Source organism: Perognathus longimembris, chromosome 10 (assembly GCF_023159225.1).
Source record: "Perognathus longimembris pacificus isolate PPM17 chromosome 10, ASM2315922v1, whole genome shotgun sequence".
In the NCBI taxonomy this organism is placed as follows: domain Eukaryota; kingdom Metazoa; phylum Chordata; class Mammalia; order Rodentia; family Heteromyidae; genus Perognathus; species Perognathus longimembris.
Genome location: NC_063170.1, coordinates 57,393,072 through 57,414,072, shown reverse-complemented (window position 1 = coordinate 57,414,072; position 21,001 = coordinate 57,393,072). Strand labels below are relative to the sequence as shown.

The following is a 21,001-nucleotide window of genomic DNA, read 5'->3' as shown; positions in this document are numbered from 1 at the left end:
ATGTCCCCAGCCTTGATCTGTGGCATTTACCCACTCTGCCCCGCCCCCCTGTTTTTCAGGAACTCACGGGTAAAATGCCAAAGGAGTACCCACTGAACATAGGGGAGAAGCCCCCTCAGGTCAGAAGGCGAGTGGGCACCGCGTTCAAGTTAGATGACAATTTACTGCCAACTGAAGAGGTAGGACATCCACCCCGAGCCTTTCTGTGAGGCAGACAGCAAAGCCATTCAAGTGTTCTCACACTGTGGTTTTGGTTTCTAAGTCACTCACCCACTGGCATTGGGTTTAACCTCACAAATCAGAGGCAGCATTGAATAAAATCCAAATATTTATACACTGAGGACTAGTACTGTTAAAATTAAGAACTTCTGCCTTCAATGCTTGCAGGATAATCCCAGAGCTTGGGAGACTGAGGGCAGGAAGATTTGAAGTTCGAGGACAGCTTGAGCTACATAGCAGGGTCTTGCTTGGCCTGCAAATATTATTATTGTTCAGGTCCGGGGGCTGGAACTCGGGACCTGGGCACTGTCCCTGAGGATTTGTGCTCAGTTTACCACTGGAGCCATACATAGTTCCACTTCCAGCTTTGGGCTGATTAATTGGAGATAAGAGTTTCACAGACTTTCCTGCCCATGCTAGCTTTGAACTGTGATCCTCACATCTCAGCCTTTTGAGTAGCTAGGATAATAGACATGAGCCACCAGTGCCCAGTTTATAAATTTATAATATTATTACAAATGATACTAACAGGCTAAAAAGCGTAGCCTTTGGCAAATATTTTAACCCCTTTAAAGTTTTATTCTGTAGGTAACTTTTTTTCCCTCTTTGTTTGTTTTGTTTTTCTTGCCAGTCTTGGGGCGTGGACTCAGGGCCTGAGCACTGTCCCTGGCTTCTTTTTGCTCAAGGCTAGTACTCTGCCACTTGAGCCACAGCGCCACTTCTGGCCATTTTCTATATATGTGGTGCTGAGGAATCGAACCCAGGGCTTCATGTATAGGAGGCAAGCACTCTTGCCACTAGGCCATATTCCCAGCCCATTTTTCCCTCTTTACAATGGGAATATTGATAGAATTTCCCTCTAAGGGAGGCAATGAGTATTAAATGAGGTACTACATGTATAGCATCCAATGTAATTAAATGTAAAGATAAGCTAGGCAAGATAGAATGTACTTTTCATTTGCATGTCATCAGCCAAGATGACCCTTAAAGCAGCTAATCCTAATAGAGTGAGCTTTCTTAGTGGAGTGAAGAATCATGCAACCAGAAACCAATGGAAAGAGGAATCAAACCCACATTACCTGTCTCTAATGATATGTAGAAACATATAAAGCTCTGCGTATGCATATAATAGTCTGTAGCTATGAGTCCTGAAATGGAATCTCATTTTGAAAATGATCTTCACTCAAGTGAAAAAATGAAAGGTCCTTTACTTCCTTCAAGAGAAAAGAGGTTATACTCGTCAAGCTGAAGTTAAGATGGTTACGGATGAGGCCTGTCTTGTCTTCATGGGAAAATGTTGGAGGGTGTCTGCATATTAAAACTTGGAAGATTTTTTTTCTCAAAGTGCATCTCATTCAAGAATGCATGAAATATGTTTACAAGCATGAGAGAGGGACTTGGTGTACCCATAAAAATAACATGGTATCATTGCATAAATTGTAGGATCCAGCTTTGCAAGAACTGGAGAGCAATTTTCTAATACAGCAAAAGCTGGTAGAAGCTGCAAAGAAACTTGCCAACGAGCCAGACCTATGTAAAACTGTGAAGAAAAAACGGAAGCAAGATTACACAGATGCAGTCAAAAAGCTTCAGGAGATTGAGAATGCAATAAATGAATACCGAATTCGCTGTGGAAAGAAACCCAACCCGAAAGCAGCAGTGATTTTACCTGGTGAGTAGAATCTTTTGTAAGCTTGAGTCTCTTAGTCAATGCTTTTGATGGTGTGTAGATATTTTGGTTTGGTTTGGTTTGGATTTTTGGTGCCAGGACTGGCGCTTGAACCCACAGCCTCTCACTCTTGCTTGGCTTTTCTATTCAAGGCCAGAGGCTCTACCACTTGAGCCATACTGGGACCTAAAATAATATATGCATTTTAGATCTGATGAAATATGGAAACTAGGTTTTAGAATAAGTATCCGATTTATATGGCAGACATAGGCTTTGGAAAAGCGAATACACAGACATCAATGTAACTGTGTGAGCCAAGTACAGCTGGAGATTTTCGGCATCTCAGCCTGTAAATGTCCAATTGGCTTGGCGTGGGTTACATTCTGGACCTGCAAAGATGGGTGATTAACAGCGCACTTCACTTTCCTGGGCATTTGTCATAGCCCATTCATCCTCAAACTTCAAGGTTCAACTGTTCTCCTCTCTAGCAACTGACATGTGGGCAGCAGATGGTGCCGGTGGCCGAGCATACATCGGATAGATTGTTTTGAAAGTGTGTCTGACAGCTGAGTAGACTGGCACCTCACCGTCAGGCAACACTGTGTGTCTAATTCAGAGAGAATGAGCCTGACTGTGATAAAGACTGACATTCAAGATTGGATGGCATAAGTCCCTTCATGGCTTCGAAGCTTACATTGAGGCACTGTCTTTGTCTAGACCCTTTTTGCCAAAACACCCAACACTGAACATGGAACAGTTTGCAAAAGCATATCAACACATATGTGATGTCTCTTCTGACCAAATACACTATTGAACAGTCAGTGGCACCAGCAATACTCAGAGCATTATGGTTGCTGTTTCTATAGTACACAAGTATGGATAGCAAAAGTAAAACATGTAACATTTATTGAGCACTTAGCATGTGCTAGGAGCTAGACTAAAATCTTTTCGTGGTGGTTTCACTGAATTGTTTAATTCAGTATTTTATGATAGGGTATCAGTGATATCGCCATCTTAAAGTATGTCAAATGATGTTAAGAAATGTGAAGGCATGTACCCAAGGTTTCACAGCTGATAAATGGAAAAACCAGGATTTGAATCCAGGTCTCTCTAATCAGTGGTTCTAAATTAGGGAGAGCCACTAGGAATATCTTCACTATGTTTGCAGGCATTCTGGGTTGTCAGAATTGCTGTTGGTGGGCTGGGATAGATATAACTCAAATGGTAAAGCGCTTACAAGGCATTCATACAGCCCAGGTTTAATCCCCAATACTGCAAAAAAGAAAAGAAAAGGATGGTGGAGTGGGAGGAGGTGGAGATTTTGCAATGCAAAGACAACTTTTCACAACAAAGAATTACCCAGTCCAAAAGATTGGTAATACCACTGTAGAGAAATGCTGGTCTAACTGGAGTACTCACAAAACCACCAAGTGTCAACTCTAGTAAGAAAAGGCACAGGGCCCACAACTGTAATCCTAGCTACTCATGAGGCTGAGATCTGGAAGATCATAGTTGGAAGACAGCCTGGGCAGAAAAGTCTACTAGACTCCCATCTCCAAAATAATCAACAAAAAGTTGGACTGGAGGCATGCTTCAAGTGGCAAAGTACAAGCCTAGCAAACATGCTAATCAAGAAGAGCTAGGCTCTAAGTTCAGACCCCAGTCAGGACTGGTAAAGAACAGGAAGGGAGGGGAAAGGAGGGGAAGGGAAGGGAAGGAAAGGGAAGGGAGGAGAAAGAAAAGGGAAGGGTAGGCTCTTTTCTATAGGGAAGGGTCAAGGCAGAAGTTTTACTCACAATAGATTCTCTAATGACAGTTGAAATGTAATTCATATAACATTAATCATTCATGACCAGAATGGAATGGGTTTGCTTTTTTATTTTTTAACCAGCTTAGTCATAAGCACTAAGAGCAGTAGGCAAAGTTTTCTTTCAATATGGAGGAAGTATTTATAAAGTAGTTTAAAATTTTCTGGACATCTGGTCTGTTTTAAGAAGTACCGTCAATACTTTGTATCTCAAGTGCCATATTTGCAGATTTAACCAATCTCAGATCAAAAATATTCAGAAAAACAATCTCATCTTTGTACTGCATGTATAGGGGCCTTTTTTTCTTGTCATCATTTCCTAAACAATGCAGTGGCATAAGTATTTACATAGCCTTTGCATTGTAGGGCTGTGAAAAGTAATCTAGAGGTGTTTTAAGGTATGGAAGAGCACATGCTATTTTAAGCAAGGGACTTGAGATTTGGGTGGCCTTGGGCATCCCAGGAGCCAGACTCCCATGAATATTGAAAGATGAATATAATCCATTGTGATGTCTTTACAATGCACAGATTATTTTGGGGGGGAAGGGGAGCACATGTTTGTGGTACTGCAGATTAAAGTCAGCACCTCACGGTCGCTAGACACATACCCTAAAACACAAGGTACTTTTGTCTTCAGTAGTAAATGAGTCAATTCTTAAAACAGTTAATTATTGATGTGCTTTTATTAGCTATATTTATCTAAGTGAAAATAAAATGCACTCCATTGAAAATGACATGGCTGAGTTCACTCCAGTTATGTAAATGTGCGGTTGTACTAAAAGCCGTTGTTTTCACCCACAGAAGATGTCATCCCATCAGAGAGCAGCTCCTTGTCTGACTCTGCCACCTATGATGATCGTAAGTAGCACCTTTTTTATTTGAAAACAGTACATATTCTGAAATAATATGATAACTCAGTGTATGTGCACACATACCTGTGCACACATGTGCTAATATTGGGGCTGTTGAACTCAGGGCCTAGGCACTCTTTCTTAGCTTTTTCACTCAAAGCTAGTGGCCGCTTGAGCCATATCTCTGTTTTTGGCTTTTTTGGTAGTTAATTGGAGGTAAGAGTCATACAGACTTTGCTGCCCAGCTGGCTTTGAACTTGATCTCAGGACCCAGCCTCCTGCATGGCTAGGATTGAGTCACTGGTGCGATAACTTTTTAATATAAAGAATCATATGTATCATTCAGCCTTACCTAGCTCATCTAGGTGAACTACCCATCTCACCTAGTTTTTTTCCAGTGGTGACATTTCGTATTTCAAGAGTCCAGTGACCAAACCAAAAATTTTAGTGTCTTCTTTGATTATTATTACTGTTTCCTAGAGAATCGCTCCTATATACTTAATTAGGTGATTGACTATCTGTCTGATGTAATTTGAAGAATTCTGAGAAGACACTACCTTCAACTCATCCCCAGCTGCCTAATTTTCCCCTAAGTTTTATGGTGTATAACATTCCATCACTTAAATATTCTTCCTTGAGCCAAAGTTTTGTCATATAGGCCATTCCTCTTTGAAAATGCAACTATCAGTGGTAGGCATTGCAAGTCTCCACTGATGCGTTGCTCATCATATTCAATGACAAGGACAACCCTTGGGCCACAGAGCCTTAAAGAATGTTAAAGGTAGCTGGGCATTGGTGGCTCATATCTGTAATCCTAGCTTCAGGAGGTTGAGATCTGAGGGTTATAGTTCAAAGCCAGCCAGGGCAGGAAGTCTGTCAGGCTCCTATCACCTATTAGTCACCAAAAAGCCAGAAGTGGAGCTGTGGCTTAAGTGATAGAGCACCAATCTTGAGTGAAAATGCTAAGGGACAGCACTCAGGTGCTCTCATACACACAAAAAGAACACTCAAGCTGAACAAAAAGGATCTGGCTCATTTCCTTGGCCTTTTGCCCACTTGAGAGTTAACTGAAAAAACTCTTTAAAGGTGGAGTCATTCCTTTTCCACCTGAGTGATCATCTGTTGAACTGGCCAAAGTCGGTTGGGACCCCAGAAGGATACTTAATAATTTCTCTTCTTCTGATAGATACAATATAAAAATACCTTCAAAATTATGTATTTCTGAAAACATGGTCTCGAGGAGAAGATAATGTTCATTAGATAGGAATTCAATTTCTAGCTTAGCAGTTTAAGCAAGATATTGAGTATTTACCTACTTCATTCATTCATTCATTTATTTGCTTCACTTAGCCAATGACACCTTCACTCTTGCTGGACAGCGACCAAGTTCAGTACCTCATTCTCCAAGAATTCTTCCCCCAAGTCTCTTGGTATTGAGAGAGTCCATTTCAGAAAGTCATCCATCAATGAACAGTTTGTGGATCCCAGGCATTCCAGGTGAGAGCTTAATTAATGCCTTGTAGCCAAGAAATCTTTCCTTTACATTGTTGATACCTTTTTTTGCTTGTTGTTATTTACCCTTTCAGGAAATAGTGTTTTCCTGTAAAATGGAGGCATAGAAACTCACCAGAGATTCATTGTTGACAGCAAGGGGAAGTGCTTTTGGAAAGGTCCTTTTAGAAAGGTGTTAGTTCTCTTTCTTTGATAGTAAAGTCTATTTTATATTAAGTTATAGCAATATATTAGTCATCTTATTTGGTTTGGGTATTATGTTAGTTAGCTCTCCGCTACTATAAGAAAATACCTGAAATAAACAACTTATAGGTAGGGAAGGTCTATGTGGGCTTCCAGTTTCAGTCCATGGTCACTTGGCCCTCTTACTTGGGGCTGAATGTCATGGTAGGAAGACGTAATGGGAAAAAGCTGCTTGCCTTGTAATAGTCAAGAAGCAAAGAGAAAGATGAGAAGAGGCTGGGTCTCAATACCCCCATTAAGGGCACACTCCAGTGGGCTAACCTCCTTCCTCCTAAAGGATCCAGCAGTCCCCAAAGCATGGGGGCTTGGTGACCAAACCTTACATCTACAAAGGCCTTTGAGGCCTTCGAGTCTAAACTATAACGGCTATCACATCCAAAGTTCAGTTCTGCAACCACTGCTCTAAGGAAACAAGCACTAACTACCACTTGGCCAAACCAAAAGCTAGGACTGACTTTTGTACCCCAGTCTCGGGCTTAAACTCACTTGCGAATCTGTAACAATTTTTGTGTTCTCACCTGTCTCAGGTAAATCTTAACCAGAGAAATGAGACTAGGGTTTAACCAGAAAACAGACCAGAATGGTTCTCCGACTTTGGCTGCATGTATAATGGTTCTTTTAAGAAGTTAGAATGCAAGATGAGATGACCACATGTTTATATTGCCTAATTAAAACATTCAAACCGGGCCGGGGATATAGCCTAGTGGCAAGAGTACCTGCCTCGGATACACGAGGCCCTAGGTTCGATTCCCCAGCACCACATATACAGAAAACAGCCAGAAGCGGCGCTGTGGCTCAAGTGGCAGAGTGCTAGCCTTGAGCAAAAAGAAGCCAGGGACAGTGCTCAGGCCCTGAGTCCAAGGCCCAGGACTGGCCCAACCCCCCCCCCCCCCAAACAAAAAACAAAAAACATTCAAACCAACAGTACCCATGAACTCATGAAAGAAATGACCTTTAAATATCGAAAACAAACATTGTTCAATTCTGTAACCCCAGCTACTTGGGGGGCAGAGATGTTACGAGTGTGATTGGGGGCCAGCCTAGGGGCAGGGGAAGCTATGAAGACTCCATCTTGAGTAATAGCTGGGCATGTGGGCACATGCCTGCCACCCTAAACTACAAGGCTGGATGCTGGCATTCAAAGCTAGGAGCCTGGTACATACAGAGCAGGTGCTTTACGATTGAATGATACTCTAGTCCCTTTAAAAGTCCTTTTTATTCTTCAATACTGAGGTTTGAACTCAAGCCCTCGTGCTGGCTTGGCATATTGCTTCCCTGCTGTAAGTTACTCTACCACTTGAGCCATGCCTCCAGCTCAGCTTTTGCTAGTTATTTTAGACTTGGACTCTAGTAGGTTTTTTTTCTGCCTAAGCTAGGATTAGAGACATGAGCTTGTGATGCTCAGCTTAAAGTCATTTTTATTTATTTTTTCCAATGCTGGGGCTTGGGACTCAGGGCCTGAGCACTGTCCTTGGCTTCTTTTTGCTCAAGGCTAGCACTCTAGCTATTGAGCCATAGGGACACTTCTGGCCTTTTCTGTTTCTGTGGTGCTGAGGAATCGAACCCAGGGCTTCATGCATGCTAGGCAAGCACTCTACCGCTGAGCCACATTCCCCAGCCCCTTAAAGTCATTTTTAATTTGATAAAATAAGAACCGCGAATTGAGTTCTCACTGTGTGAGGAAGTGGCTAAAGCAACTTAAGGATGTTGCCCTCGAATCCAAGGGAGCGGTCAGCTGACAGCAGCCATGGTCTAGATCACTGTGCTGTCCCATTTTTCTTTTCTTTCTTTTTTTGTTTATGGAATGCAGGAAAACCAAAAGCAACAATAGTATTTGGTGGTATGAAAACCACATGAAGTTGTCATTTCCAGGCCCACAAATAAAGTTTTATTGGAATACAGCCAGCCCCATTCACTTACCTCTGTGGCTGCTGTTGTATTATAAGGACAGAGTACTGAGTCTCTTCAGAGACTTCCTGGCCCTCAAAGACAAAAAGACCTACTGTTAGACCTTTCACAGAGAACACACTTGCCGAACTCTTCTCTGATTTGGTTTTGGTCAGTTTTTCCCAATGGACTCTTAAAAAGCTTTCCATTCATATTTATGACCAAGAGAATCAGTCCTCCTGATTTCCCCCTAAAACTCACTAAGGACCTACTGGGATGGATACTAATCCACAGAGAAATGCTTCCCATCCGTCTCCCGTACTCTTTCCATCAGCTTCTGTTGTTTGTTTGTTCAAGACCCAGTACCAGGTCTTGAACTCAAGGCCTCTCATTTTTGCTTGGCTTTTTTTTGATCAAGACTGATCATTTGAGCCATACCTTCATTTACAGCTTTTTATGAGTGAATCAGAGATAAGAGTCTCACAGATTTGTTGGGGCTGGCTTTGAACCTCAGTCCTCAGATCTCAGCTTCATGAGTAGCTAGGATGACAAGTGCAAGCCACCAGTGCCTGCTTCCCAGGAGGCACTGGTGACAACTCTGCCACAGGTGTTGAGAAGCTCATCCTCATCTGTCTCTCTTTCTCTTTCTTTTTTAAATCATCACAGAGAGATGCTGTGGACACACAGCAGCCCTTACAAGACCCTGGAGAGGAGGCCCCAGGGCGGGCGGAGCATGCCCACCACGCCAGTCCTTACTCGGAACGCCTACAGCAGCAGCCACCTAGAGTAAGAGCTTTGTTCCCATTGTATTGGCTGTGTTCGTTTTGGCTTTTGAGTGTTTATCTTGCTTTGTTGTGCTTTCCCATCCTTTCCAGTGACTTCCTACAATAGAGCCTCCATGCTCCACATCTGCTTACAGTTTCAAGTCTGTCAGCAAAGGAAAGGAACTTGATTGGTCCAGATATTTCCCCAACCAGATATTATCAGTCATTATTCCATGGTTGAGGATGAAGATAACTGCTAGTATTCTGAAGTAGTGTTAAATGTTTTATACATACTAGATTATTTAGTGCGGACAATAAGCCTAACTGAAGTGGGGGTATCTGATACAGTTTTCGTCTATGATTACCAAGGCAGAAGCAGGTGTCACAGAGGTTAATATCTCATCCAAGCTCAGATAGCTTGGAAGTGGCTGTGTCATAGCTCAGTGTGAGGAAGTCTCTGCCTTCAAGGCCAGGGTCTGCTCTGTCATGCAATGCTACCTTGTCCTGGCCTAACATATCCTAAGTTGTGAGAGTAAAGACCCCTCCCTAAAAGTTTGTTATATCTGCTCTACCCTCAAGGAAAGGTTTGGCAGAATCTGATCCCCTTCTCATTTTGCCATGGTAGTGACCTTATGTGTGAACCAGTGGGTTATCTTAACAAATAGATTCTATCCTGTGGTGAATCTTGGAACTTAGAAACACCAGTTGGAATTTGGGAGCTATGAGATCAATCAGTGTAATGTTCTATTTGCTTCCTTCTCTCATTTCCTTCCTTCCTTCCTTCCTTCCTTCCTTCCTTCCTTCCTTCCTTCCTTCCTTCCTTCCTTCCGTCCTCTTCCTCCTTTTCTTCCTTCCTTCCTTCCTCTCTCTCTCTCTCTCTCTTTCTCTTTCATCCATTCTCCAGTCATGGGGCTTGAACTCAAGGGGTCCTGAGCTCTTTTGCGTGAGGCTAATGCTCTACGACTTGGAGCCACAGCACCATCTCCAGTTTCCTGGTGATTCATTGGTGATAAGAGCCTCACTGGACTTCCCTGCTCAGGATGGCTATGAAAGGTGATCCTCAGCTTTCAGCTTCCTGAGTAACCGGGATGACAGGCATGAGCCACTAGCACCCAGCTTCCTTTCCTTCTTTTATTGTACACCTGTGCCCTTCTCCTCTTTCAGACCTGAATCTTCAGCTCAGCACTGCCGCCAGCGGAGTGGAAGTCTGGAGTCCCAGTCCCACCTGCTCTCCGAGATGGACAACGATAAGCCATTCTTCTCCCTTTCCAAATCCCAAAGAAGCAGCAGTACAGAGATCCTCGATGATGGGTCTTCCTATACCAGCCAGTCCAGCACAGAGTACTACTGTGTGGCACCCGCCGCCGGCCCCTATTACACCACCCAGACCCTGGATACTCGTACCCGGGGGCGAAGAAGGTCCAAGAAGCACCATGCCTCGACTTCAAATTCAGGAAGCATGCCCAACCTGGCCCCAAGGGACAGTATGAGGAATGGCGTCTATTCCAAGAGTCAGGAGCCGGCATCTTCCAATTACTACATTGCTGGATATGCACCCTACGCCGAGTGCGACCTCTATTACAGTGGTGGCTATGTCTACGAGAATGACACTGAGGGCCAGTACACAGTCAACCCATCCTACCGATCTGCGGCCCACTATGGATATGACCGGCAGAGGGACTACAGCAGGTCTTTCCATGAGGACGAAGTGGATCACGTGCCCCATAACCCATATGCAACCCTCCGGCTGCCCAGGAAGACTGCTGTGAAATCGGAGCACATCACCAAAAACATCCACAAGGCCTTAGTCGCTGAGCACCTGCGGGGCTGGTACCAGCGGGCCTCCGGGCAAAAGGATCAGGGGCACAGCCCGCAGACAAGCTTTGACTCAGACAGGGGTTCACAGAGATGCCTGGGGTTTGCTGGGCTGCAGGTACCCTGTTCTCCAAGCAGCCGAGCATCCTCTTACTCTTCAGGTAAGTGCCATGACACCTGGGGTCAGCGTGCATCATTCTCCCTCCCCACCCCAAGCCACCCCCCACCCTCCCTGGGTCATTTCATTAGCAGTGGGAGCCATGCATTGGAACCTCAATAAGTACTGCCAACTTGAAACGGTCTCTGCAAGGTTCCTAGAGTACATGACGAATGGAGCAAGTGGTAGAAGATTCCAGTCCAATCTTGAATTTGTGGAATGTCTAGGTGTATTGATGTTGTCCTGTTAGGGGCTTTCACAAACTTTGTGGCTGCTAGGTCTTACATTGATAACCACATCTCTTAAATGTATTTAGGTCATTGAGCTGTGGCATTTTGAAAGAATAAAGGGAATCCAACAGGCAAGCAAGAAAAGAAAATAGAATTATATACACTATTCCTGTTGATGGGGCAAGATTTGATCAAGCCTTGTTTTGAATATTGAGCTACCTAAATCAAGGTTTAGTAATTCTGATAGGAGCTGAGTTTATTTTGCTCAAAGCTAGCACATTACCAATTGAGACAGAGCGCCACTTCCAGCTTTTTCTGTTTATGTGGTACTGAGGAATTGAACCCAGGGCTTCATGTATGCTAGGCAAGCACTCTACCACCAAGCCATATTCCCAGCCCAAGTTTGAAACTCTTGAAGAAATGAGCAAATTCTCAAACTGCATGGAAACCTGAGCTTGTGAATCCTGCCTCCTCCTTAATCATGACACCTTAGTGAGACACAGTGAGGGAATTCCTGAGTTATGACCTGTACCTGTAAAGGTTTCAGAAGTGTGTTGACAGCATTATTTCCATGGAGATTTCTATTTGAGTTCATGTTCTCTCCTGTTTATGGAAGACTTTGGACTTCTCTCAACCTATCCCATCGATGCCCATATCTGACACACAAAAGGCTCTTGTCATTATTTCTTGTTATTTATGGCTCATGTAGAAAACGCCTTTCTTCCTCTTAAAGTTCAGGGTGTTGCCTGAGCATTTTTTTTTTTGCAGAACAATCAGGAGGGCAGAGGTGCCTGTTGGTTTTGTTGTGGTGTGGGCTTGGGGCTGGGGAAGTATCCTGGGAGAAGCAGGTGTAACTCAGTCTTCAGCATCACTGGCTGTTAACTGAGTGTGGGGGACATCATAAAGATGGAAGCCAGGTGCTGGTAATCCTAGTAATCCTAGGTGCCTGTAATCCTAGCTACGCAAGAAGCTGAGATCCGAGGATCATGGTTCAAAGCCAGCTGGGGCAGGAAAGGCTGTGAGACTCTTGTCAGAAAAACCAGAAGAGGGCTGGGAATATGGCCTAGTGGCAAGAGTGCTTGCCTCATAGACATGAAGCCCTGGGTTCAATTCCCCAGCACCACATATATAGAAAACAGCCAGAAGTGGTGCTGTGGCTCAAGCGGCAAAGTGCTAGCCTTGAGCAAAAAGAAGCCAGCTGGGCTGGGGATATGGCCTAGTGGCAAGAGTGCTTGCCTCTTATACCTGAAGCCCTGGGTTCGATTCCCTAGCACCACATATATAGAAAACAGCCAGAAGTGGCACTGTGGCTCAAGTGGCAGAGTGCTAGCCTTGAGCAAGAAGAAGCCAGGGACAGTGCTCAGGCCCTGAGTCCAAGCCCCAGCACTGGCAAAAAAAAAAAAAAAAAAGAAAGAAAGAAAAAAAAAAAAAGAAAACCAGAAGAAGCACTGTGGCTCAAAGTGGTAGAGCACTAGCCTCCAGCAAAGAGAGCTCAGGGACAGCATCCAGGCCCTGAGTTCAAGCTCCACTACCAACCAAAAACCCCCAAAAACGCGGAGATGGAATTCACGCTTCCTGGTTCAGGCCTGGCAGGAGCTCTGTTGACTCTCACAGGATTTAGCCCCACAGACCCAATGCGTCCTTTTGTCAGGAGTTAGATGGATGGAATTAGCACTCTCAGAAATCCTTTCTGAAATGTTCCTCGTTCCTGTTTCCATTTAGTAGCCACAGAAATGTACTATACTAGGCATGCCTCATTCTCATGGAGAGCTGCATTTCTGGTTATTTGTCAATTTAGTCAGAGTTTCTGCAGTCCCTCCTTGTCAACTGAGGGCTCGCCTGGTGACTCAGTTGTAGCAGTGATGATAACAACTGGCTATTGGCAGCTGGCTTCACCATACATGATACCTTTTGTACTTAATATGTTCTCCCAGTTCATGGAATGGACAGTTCTATAGGGTGAGTGCCATCCTTAGACGTGTTATTATCCTCATTTTACAGCCCAAGTGTCTCTGTCTCTCTCCCAACTAGAAAAAGGTTGGGTGGGTATTCTGCCCCAGTGCTGACTCTATCCACCCAGCCTCAGAGGCTCCTGTCAGAGCTCAGACATGCTCTTGGAAGCTCAGCCAGGTCCCCCATTTGTTCACGAAAAACACATGCACCCAGGACCACAGCTGAGTTTTGACGTCTGTGTCCCTTGGTGGTCATAGGGCTGGAAATAGGACCTAGAGCAAAGAAGGAAGGATTGGAAACAGAACTGGTTTTGTGACTCTTGGACAACTGTCATGGCATTGTTGCCATCTGTGTGTCCTAGGCATGGAGCAGGACTGGTTTTACCGGGGTCAGCAAACGCCCAGCGTGTCTTTCATCACACTTTCGCACTTCAGTTCTGCCCTTCTGCTCCAGTTCTGCCCTTCTGTAAAACCAAGTCTCTTCTTCCTGAGTTACCTCTCCCTGCCCCACCCCCATTTGTTTTTAAGACAAAGAAAAATAAGCCTTACTCTTGGTAGGAACCCATGTTGCCTTTGTTGGATTGCTGTTTTGGAGTTTTTCTTGTTGGCTGGCTGGTTGGTTTGGGTTGTGTGGGGTTTCGATCTCAGGTCCTCCAGCTTGCTAGACCAGATGCCCTATCACTTGATCCAGGGCTCCAGTCCCAGTGTTGCCTTTGGCTACTTATCTGTCCAAGATCACTGGGTCATAAAGTTACCAAGCTAGATGAACTAAGCTCTCTCTGGATTCCAAATCCTAGCTTGGCTGGGGGTGTAGCTCAGTGCTAAGTAGGGTTTGGGCAAGGCCTAGATTCTGTCCCCAACACCAACAAACAAGAAAATCAAGCCTGGACTCTTTAATAGTTACTCTACACACAGCTGATTATGATGCATATCTAGATGACCTGAACAGTTTCTACTCTGTGTATGTCAACTAATTGTGTTTTTCTTCCCATTTCTATTTCTAGTGTCTTCTACAAATGCTTCTGCGAACTGGAGGACCCAGTTAACCATAGGGCTGTCCGAATATGAGACTCCAGCACATTCTCCTTATACCAGCTGCTACAGCAATATGTATAACCCTTTACCCTCTCCAAACAGGTGAGAAGCAGTGCTCCAATTCTAAGAATCTTGGTCCTGTCTGAAAAAGAAAATTCAGAAATCCTACCTTGCACTATGAATGTTAAACGATCTAGCTCAGGGGTGGGTAAACAACAGCCTTGAGGTGAAATCCAGCTGCCTGAATAAAATTTCATTGGAAAGGGTCCACACTTACTCATCTACATGTTAGTTCAGGCTGTTTCTGGGCTGTGAAGTCAAAACTAAATAGTGAGAGACAGCAATAAATCCAGCAAAGCCCAAAATAGAATGACCTTAAAGAAAAAAATTTCATCTAGTGCATTCAGTTTCCACTGTTTTCAGAGTCTGCATTAAATTCTGACTCCAAAGGGCTTATCTGTGTGTGTTTCCCTTCATCTGTTTGAGACAGTACTTGAAACAGTATTATTGATAATGTCTATTTAAGTCTTTTTTTTTTTTGCAACCTTGTAGGAAAAAAAATCTCTATTCCAGCAAGACTGTTTGTGCTGAGGTTCCTCAGGGACAGTTGGTGGGCTGCATTTCAGCCATGTGCTACCTTCTGTGTCTGACCTTGTGTTCACTAAGAAGCAACCGACGCAGCCAGCTGTCCTTTTCGTCTTTATAAGTAGCTCTTTGTAAACTTTACAGGAAATACACAGGAATAATGTGTTAGAAGGGAATCTTTAACTTACAAAGTCTGAATTACTTTGCCTTTGAGGGTCCCCCCCCCCCCCCCAGGACTTCTTAAGGCAAAGGAGGAACTCAATGTGTGGTCATTCTTCCTCTCTCACAAAGTACAATCCTTATTCACAGTGCCAAGAAGTAAAGCATTCTTGTCGTATTCTTTAAAAAAAACAACACAAAACTCTGTGACTTGTTGAAGCCAGATTACTGCTCAGGTAGAGGCGACTTGTAAAGACACAGGTGTCTCGGCTGGTGAATTGACAAGGTTAACAGTTAGATTCACAGTCCCTTAGAGCCTGCAGGGTTACAAGCAAATTGAAAGTCTGCAATTCCCCCCAAAAGCCTTGTTTTCATTCCTCACATTCAGTGGGAGTTTTTCTTGGCTGGAAATATTAAGCCAATTGTCTCAACTCCACAAAGGGTGTTCTCAAAATAGACTTGGAGTGAAAATACACTTCAGATTGTCAGATGGTTTGGACTTGGGTAAATAATGCTTGAAACTGAGATTAGAAAAGAGCCCAAAGGACTAGCCCCCAAGTCTGTGCTTTTTGAGTAGTTTTAATCTCTTTGTGCAGTGCCTTTGCAGACTTTATGTGGGTGCAGTTTTCCTTTGCCTTTTGTTGCCTCATTACATACAATCCTTCTGGTCTTTATCGCTGCATTCATTGGACTCAGGAAGTGCTCACTTTTTTTTTTAAAGAGAAAATCTGGTTGCCTATGTATTTAAGGCAGACCAACATAGCCTGATTTCTGAGGGACCATGGACAGGAAAGTATAAATTATTTAAAGATTCCCTAGTGTGCACGGGTGTGTGTGTGTGCACATACCTTTATGGTAGGAAATTTGGAAAATAACAAAGAAATACATAAGATGACAATATAGCCATAATTTCTCCAGAGATAGCAACTAGTAATGCTTTGAATTTCTCCTCCCATTTGTCTGTATTCTTTTTTTTTTTTTTTTTGTGCCAGTACTGGGCCTTGAACTCAGAGCTTTGCATTCCCACTTGGCTTTTTATGCCCAAGGTTGGCACTTGACCACTTGAGCCACACCCCCACATCCAGCATTTGGCTGGTTAGTGGGAGATAATAAGCTCTTGTATTATTCCGTCTCAGTCTTCAGATCTGGGCCTCCGTAAGGAGCTAGGAGTACAGGTGTGAGTTACTGAAGCCTGGCTGTCAGCATTTTTAACGTGGTCATGATACTGTAGATACAATTTTTATATGCTATATTGTATATGAAATTCTACATCCTATTTTTAAAATTTAATATCATAACAATAACAGATAGCTCTGTAGGGTTTTTTTTACTCTTGAGACTTTATGTGAATAGTTAACAAAAAAGGCCATACTTTATATAAAGTCTCCCCCAGGTTTGAACAACTGATGGAGTTAAGGTTTTCCTTTTTTTTTTTTTTTGCTGGTCCTGGGGCTTGGAGTCAGGGCCTGAGCACTGTCCCTTGCTTCTTTTTGTTTAAGGTTGGCCTTCGACCACTTGAGCCACAGTGCCACTTCCAGCGTTTTCTGTTTCTGTGGTGCTGAGGAATCAAACCCAGGGCTCATGCATGCTAAGCAAGCACTCTACCACTAAGCCACATTCCCAGCCCCCTTCTTTTTTTTTTTTTTTTAACTGTTAGTAGTGCTACTGTGAACATCTCTGTGCAAAATATTTGTCTGAATTTCAGAGTATTTACTTAGAATACATTCTAAAGGTAGTCAGTGGGCGAAGTTGCCAAGTGTAATATTTTAAGTTCTTGATTTCAGATTGGTTTGTCCCAGCTATACGGATATGCAAGGACCTATTTCAGTCTGTTTGCTTCTGGAGGATTTCATTTAATTATGATATAATCTGATCATATGAATTTATTAACAAGTAGAATCAGTCACTTACAAATCTTAAAAAAAATACTCTCAAAAATTTGTCCATTGTATTTATGTAAACATTATTTTTTTTAAGAAGAGACGAAATAAGTTTCAGGATGCAGATAAAAACCTTGCCCTATAGCTAATCTTTAGCTACGTGTCAGTGTTATTTTTATTAACTGAAGTAAGTATATATTATGTAGAGATTCTCTTTTTCAAAGCATCTAGGTGAAGCTACAAATTTGAAACAGCATCAAATTCTCCCCCCAGTATCATTGGTCCATTTTCCATTGGGATGAACTTTTCCAAAGTAGAAATGAAGTCTCTTATGTTGCTATATCATACAGAGATTCTTGGCTCTGCTACTTCTATTTTCAATTAACTTATTTCTTCTTTCACTTCCTGTTTCCCTTTCCTCTTCCCTTCTAACTCTATCGGTTATTAGGCAGAACCCGAGGCTTCTGACCAGGAGAATGGTCGTGTCTTCAGAAATGAGATCAGTTTTAAATTCTCTTTTGTTAAGTGTAGCCAGCTGTAGTAAGTACAGTCATCAGATTCGTGTGTCACTTCTTGCATAGCAGGAGTTTGCTTGCTGTGACTGATGCATTGTGACATTAGGAAATCTGCCTTGGCCTTTGGGGTCCCCTGAAAATGCTAAAAACCCTAGAGTTTACGTAGTACTTCTTTCCTAAGCTCTTCTCTCAAAGACCTTTTATCTCTTCTACTAAAAGATTTTGAAATTTAAAATAGGAATCTACTAACTATCTAACCTACTTTAACCTATAGTTATAGTAATGCAGTTTGGCTTATCAGACTGGTTTGTATAACAGGTTGTGCTCATTTGAATAGACTGTCCAAATATACCTGCCATTTTTAACTGGGATGCCATGTCTAAGCCCTTGAGATACCACCTGTTATCCCAAAGTGCCTGTGTTGCCTTTAAATCCTTTCCCTTGTGTCTGAGGAAAGCATGTTTGCATGTATTCCTTTACCTTGAAGAATGCTTAACATGCTGTCATGAGAATACATCTTGCTAGGCGCCAGTGGCTCACATTTGTAATCCCACCTACTCAGGAGACTGAGATCCAAGGATCATGGTTCAAAGCTAACCAGGGACGGGAAAATCCATGAGACTCTTATCTCTAGTTAACCACCAGAAAACTGGAAGTGGTGCTATGGCTCAAGGGGTTTAAAAAAAAAGATATTTTGAGAAGCTTCTCAAATTTTAAAAGGTTGTGTCAAAATATTTAGTGTACATACTAGTAAGGAACTAGCAGCTTGGTTATACTGATTTAAGAGAATTCCAGGGCTGGGGATATGGCCTAGTGGCAAGAGTGCTTGCCTTGTATACATGAAACCCTGGGTTCAATTCTCCAGCACCACATATACAGAAAAGGGCCAGAAGTGGTGCTGTGGCTCAAGTGGCAAAGTGCTAGCCTTGAGCAAGAAGAAGCCAGGGACAGCGCTCAGGCCCTGAGTCCAAGCCCCAGGACTGGCAAAAAAAAAAAAAAAAAAAGAATTCCAGACAAGGAAAAAGACAATGCTGGAATATGAAATTAGGTACCAAGCTAGTTACTGTCTTACAGGGCAGTCAGACTATAGCTTATAATCTTTTCTGTTTCACAGAAGTCATTTGGGTTATTCTTTAAGAAAAAAAAAGTTAACATGTAACTTAGTACTATCTAGGCTCTTATCAGAGGTAAATGTTGAGTGAAACAAAAAGGTCACCCCTCTACTGTAGAGAATTAAACAGTCCCTTTCTAGGCCCGTTAGACATTAGGAATAGAAAGAGCATGCAGTCATTTAGCTTTGTCTTTAAGGTTTGAAAAATGGTTTGTAACAGTGCTTCCTACTAACCTTTTTGAATGTAGTAGACTTTGTAGTGAAGCAGGAAAGAATGACCCCAAGGAGTCACTGGTCTGTTTCTCTCTCCTAGACAATACCCAGAGGCCAGTCAACTGGACAGCACAGATGGAAACCAGTTGGGAGACAGCCTGGAGAGTAGCGAGCAGAGGCTCTTTTGGCACGAAGACTCAAAGCCTGGAACATTAGTATGAATGCAATGGGACCTCATGACCAAAACACTGCGTTCTCACACTGGTGTGCCTTGCACAGGGGATTTGTCTTCCCAGAAGGCCGTTGGCTTTAGAACCTTAAACCTATCAAAATACGAAGAGGAGACTTATGTAGCCCTGGAAGTGAATCTCACACTAAGCCCCACTCTGGCCCTGAACAAGAACCTGCCTTCCCATCTCCAGGCACCACCAAGATCTGACCCCATATGGAACCATTGCTATGAGAGGACTCTGCGGGAAACTGTTCTCCAGAGCAAGTGCTTTGGAAGGGAATCAATCTGGCTGAAGGCAAACTTAAACTGTGAACATTCGTTCAGGGAGTTGGTCCCATTGGACAAGAAGGCCAGGGAGAGTTCAGAGCACAACTGATAGAGGCGAAGGAAGGAGGGTGGGGAGCTCTGGTATTGAGCTCCAACAAGGTCTGAATTGTTGGGCTGACCAAGGACAGCACGGTGGTGTTTCTGCACAGATGTGACAATTTACAGTATTGGAAAATTACTTGAAGTTGGATGTTCGTACAGTTCTGAATGAGTGTATATGTGTTTAGGATATGACACAGAGTGACTTTTTTTTAAATAAACAGTGTAAGGTGGGTTCTAGACAAGACTTGGTCCTGTAGCATTCTGTAATATAACTTTATGGTAATGGAACGGGAAAACGAAGCAGCCCACAGAATGGTTGACAAACTCTGCTCCGAGATCTCTCTAAGGTACAGGTCACTGAGCTCCTGTTTTCTTTCTCTGCTGCTTGCATGATGAACAACTGTTCAGGCTGGTAACTCTCTCCACCTTGCTTACTGTTGAAAGTGATAGGCTAGCCGGGCACTGGTGACTCACTCCTGTAATGTTTTGCTCCTCGGGAGGCTGAGATGTCTGAAGATCCATGTTTGATGCCAAAGCAAACATGGAAGTTGATGAGATTCTGATCTCCAATTAACCATCAAAAAGCCAGAAGTAGACCTGTGGCTCAAGTGGTGAAGTACCAGCCTTCCGTGAAAAAAGCTTAAGGACAGCGCCCAGGCCCTACCTAGTTCAAGCCCTAGTGTCCACACACACACACACACACACACACACACACACACACACACACACACACACACACGATAGTCTTGATGTGGAAAGTTTTTATAATAATGAGTTTAAAAATGTCTTTTGACGTAAGATACAAAGGACCCCAAACAACAGCAAAAATCAAAGCCACCTCATTGTAGATGAATTTTGTGCCTTACAATGGTGAACTCCAGGAAATTAAGCCCATTGATTCCACTTGTAGCTCTGAATGACCAAGTAACAAAAACAACAACAAAACAAAATTGGCGTTAAAAAAATTACTTCAAGCCCAGTAGACTGAATTATGAGGCTAAAACTACCTCATACTTTTCTTGGAAGAATAATTAGCAACAGCGTATGGTAAGGTTTTGCTTTTAGAACAAAGGATTTCCTTCTTCCAGATTGTTCTCTGTCATCTTTATTCTGTTTCACAATTCCATGAAAGGTGCTTCCTCCCCTTCCCCTTTTGTACCAGTGTCTTGTTCATATTGTGAATAGAGAAGTTTCTGACCGACGTTTTTGGCACATTTTCTATCTATATTCCAAAGCATGTAATATATCCATAAAAATGACTTGTTAAACTGGTCCTTAGCCATTTGTATCATCAGAAATGAAGTGGGGATGGGGGGGGATTGGAGGGAAAAAAACACAAAGGAAAAAATAACTTATTCATTTTTGCATATTTGTATAGCTTCCTGGAAACAAATACTCTTTTGCATATTCTTTTACTGTTCTGACTTTTTAAGACCTATTATTTTTTTACGTAGGTCAATAAACTAAAGGTGTGTTACTGAAACTGTTTATGCACTCTTCTGTTTGTGGATGGCGTGTATTGAAGCCAATTGACTTACTCTACTTCAAGTAATATGTTGAGCAAGATTTCAGATTTTTATATTATTACCGTATTTCATTGATTCAAAAATGGCACCATTTTTATATGTCTATCTAAAGATGGATTTTACCTTTTGATTGATGGCCTGTCTTCATTGAATTGGCAGTGGTTTTTTCTGCGTGATAAGTAAAACAATGCTATGTCCTATAATATAATTGTCTTAGAATAGATGAAAGAGTAGATTATTGCTTTGTAGAGAATGATTCACAAGACTTTT

At 42.8% G+C, this 21,001-nt stretch overlaps 1 protein-coding gene across 1 annotated transcript in view; it reads left to right on the top strand.

Moving 5' to 3' along the window:
* The window catches only part of Frmd4b (FERM domain containing 4B), a 146,115-nt gene extending 125,427 nt beyond the window's left edge, over nucleotides 1-20,688 (top strand). Inside the window, 9 exon segments of the mRNA XM_048356136.1 lie at nucleotides 60-179; nucleotides 1,663-1,891; nucleotides 4,497-4,553; nucleotides 5,897-5,965; nucleotides 5,968-6,043; nucleotides 8,855-8,974; nucleotides 10,117-10,928; nucleotides 14,111-14,243; nucleotides 18,705-20,688. Coding sequence (XP_048212093.1) covers nucleotides 60-179; nucleotides 1,663-1,891; nucleotides 4,497-4,553; nucleotides 5,897-5,965; nucleotides 5,968-6,043; nucleotides 8,855-8,974; nucleotides 10,117-10,928; nucleotides 14,111-14,243; nucleotides 18,705-18,825 — 1,737 coding nt within the window. The 3' untranslated portion in view covers nucleotides 18,826-20,688.
* Nucleotides 20,689-21,001: the final 313 nt, after the last annotated feature.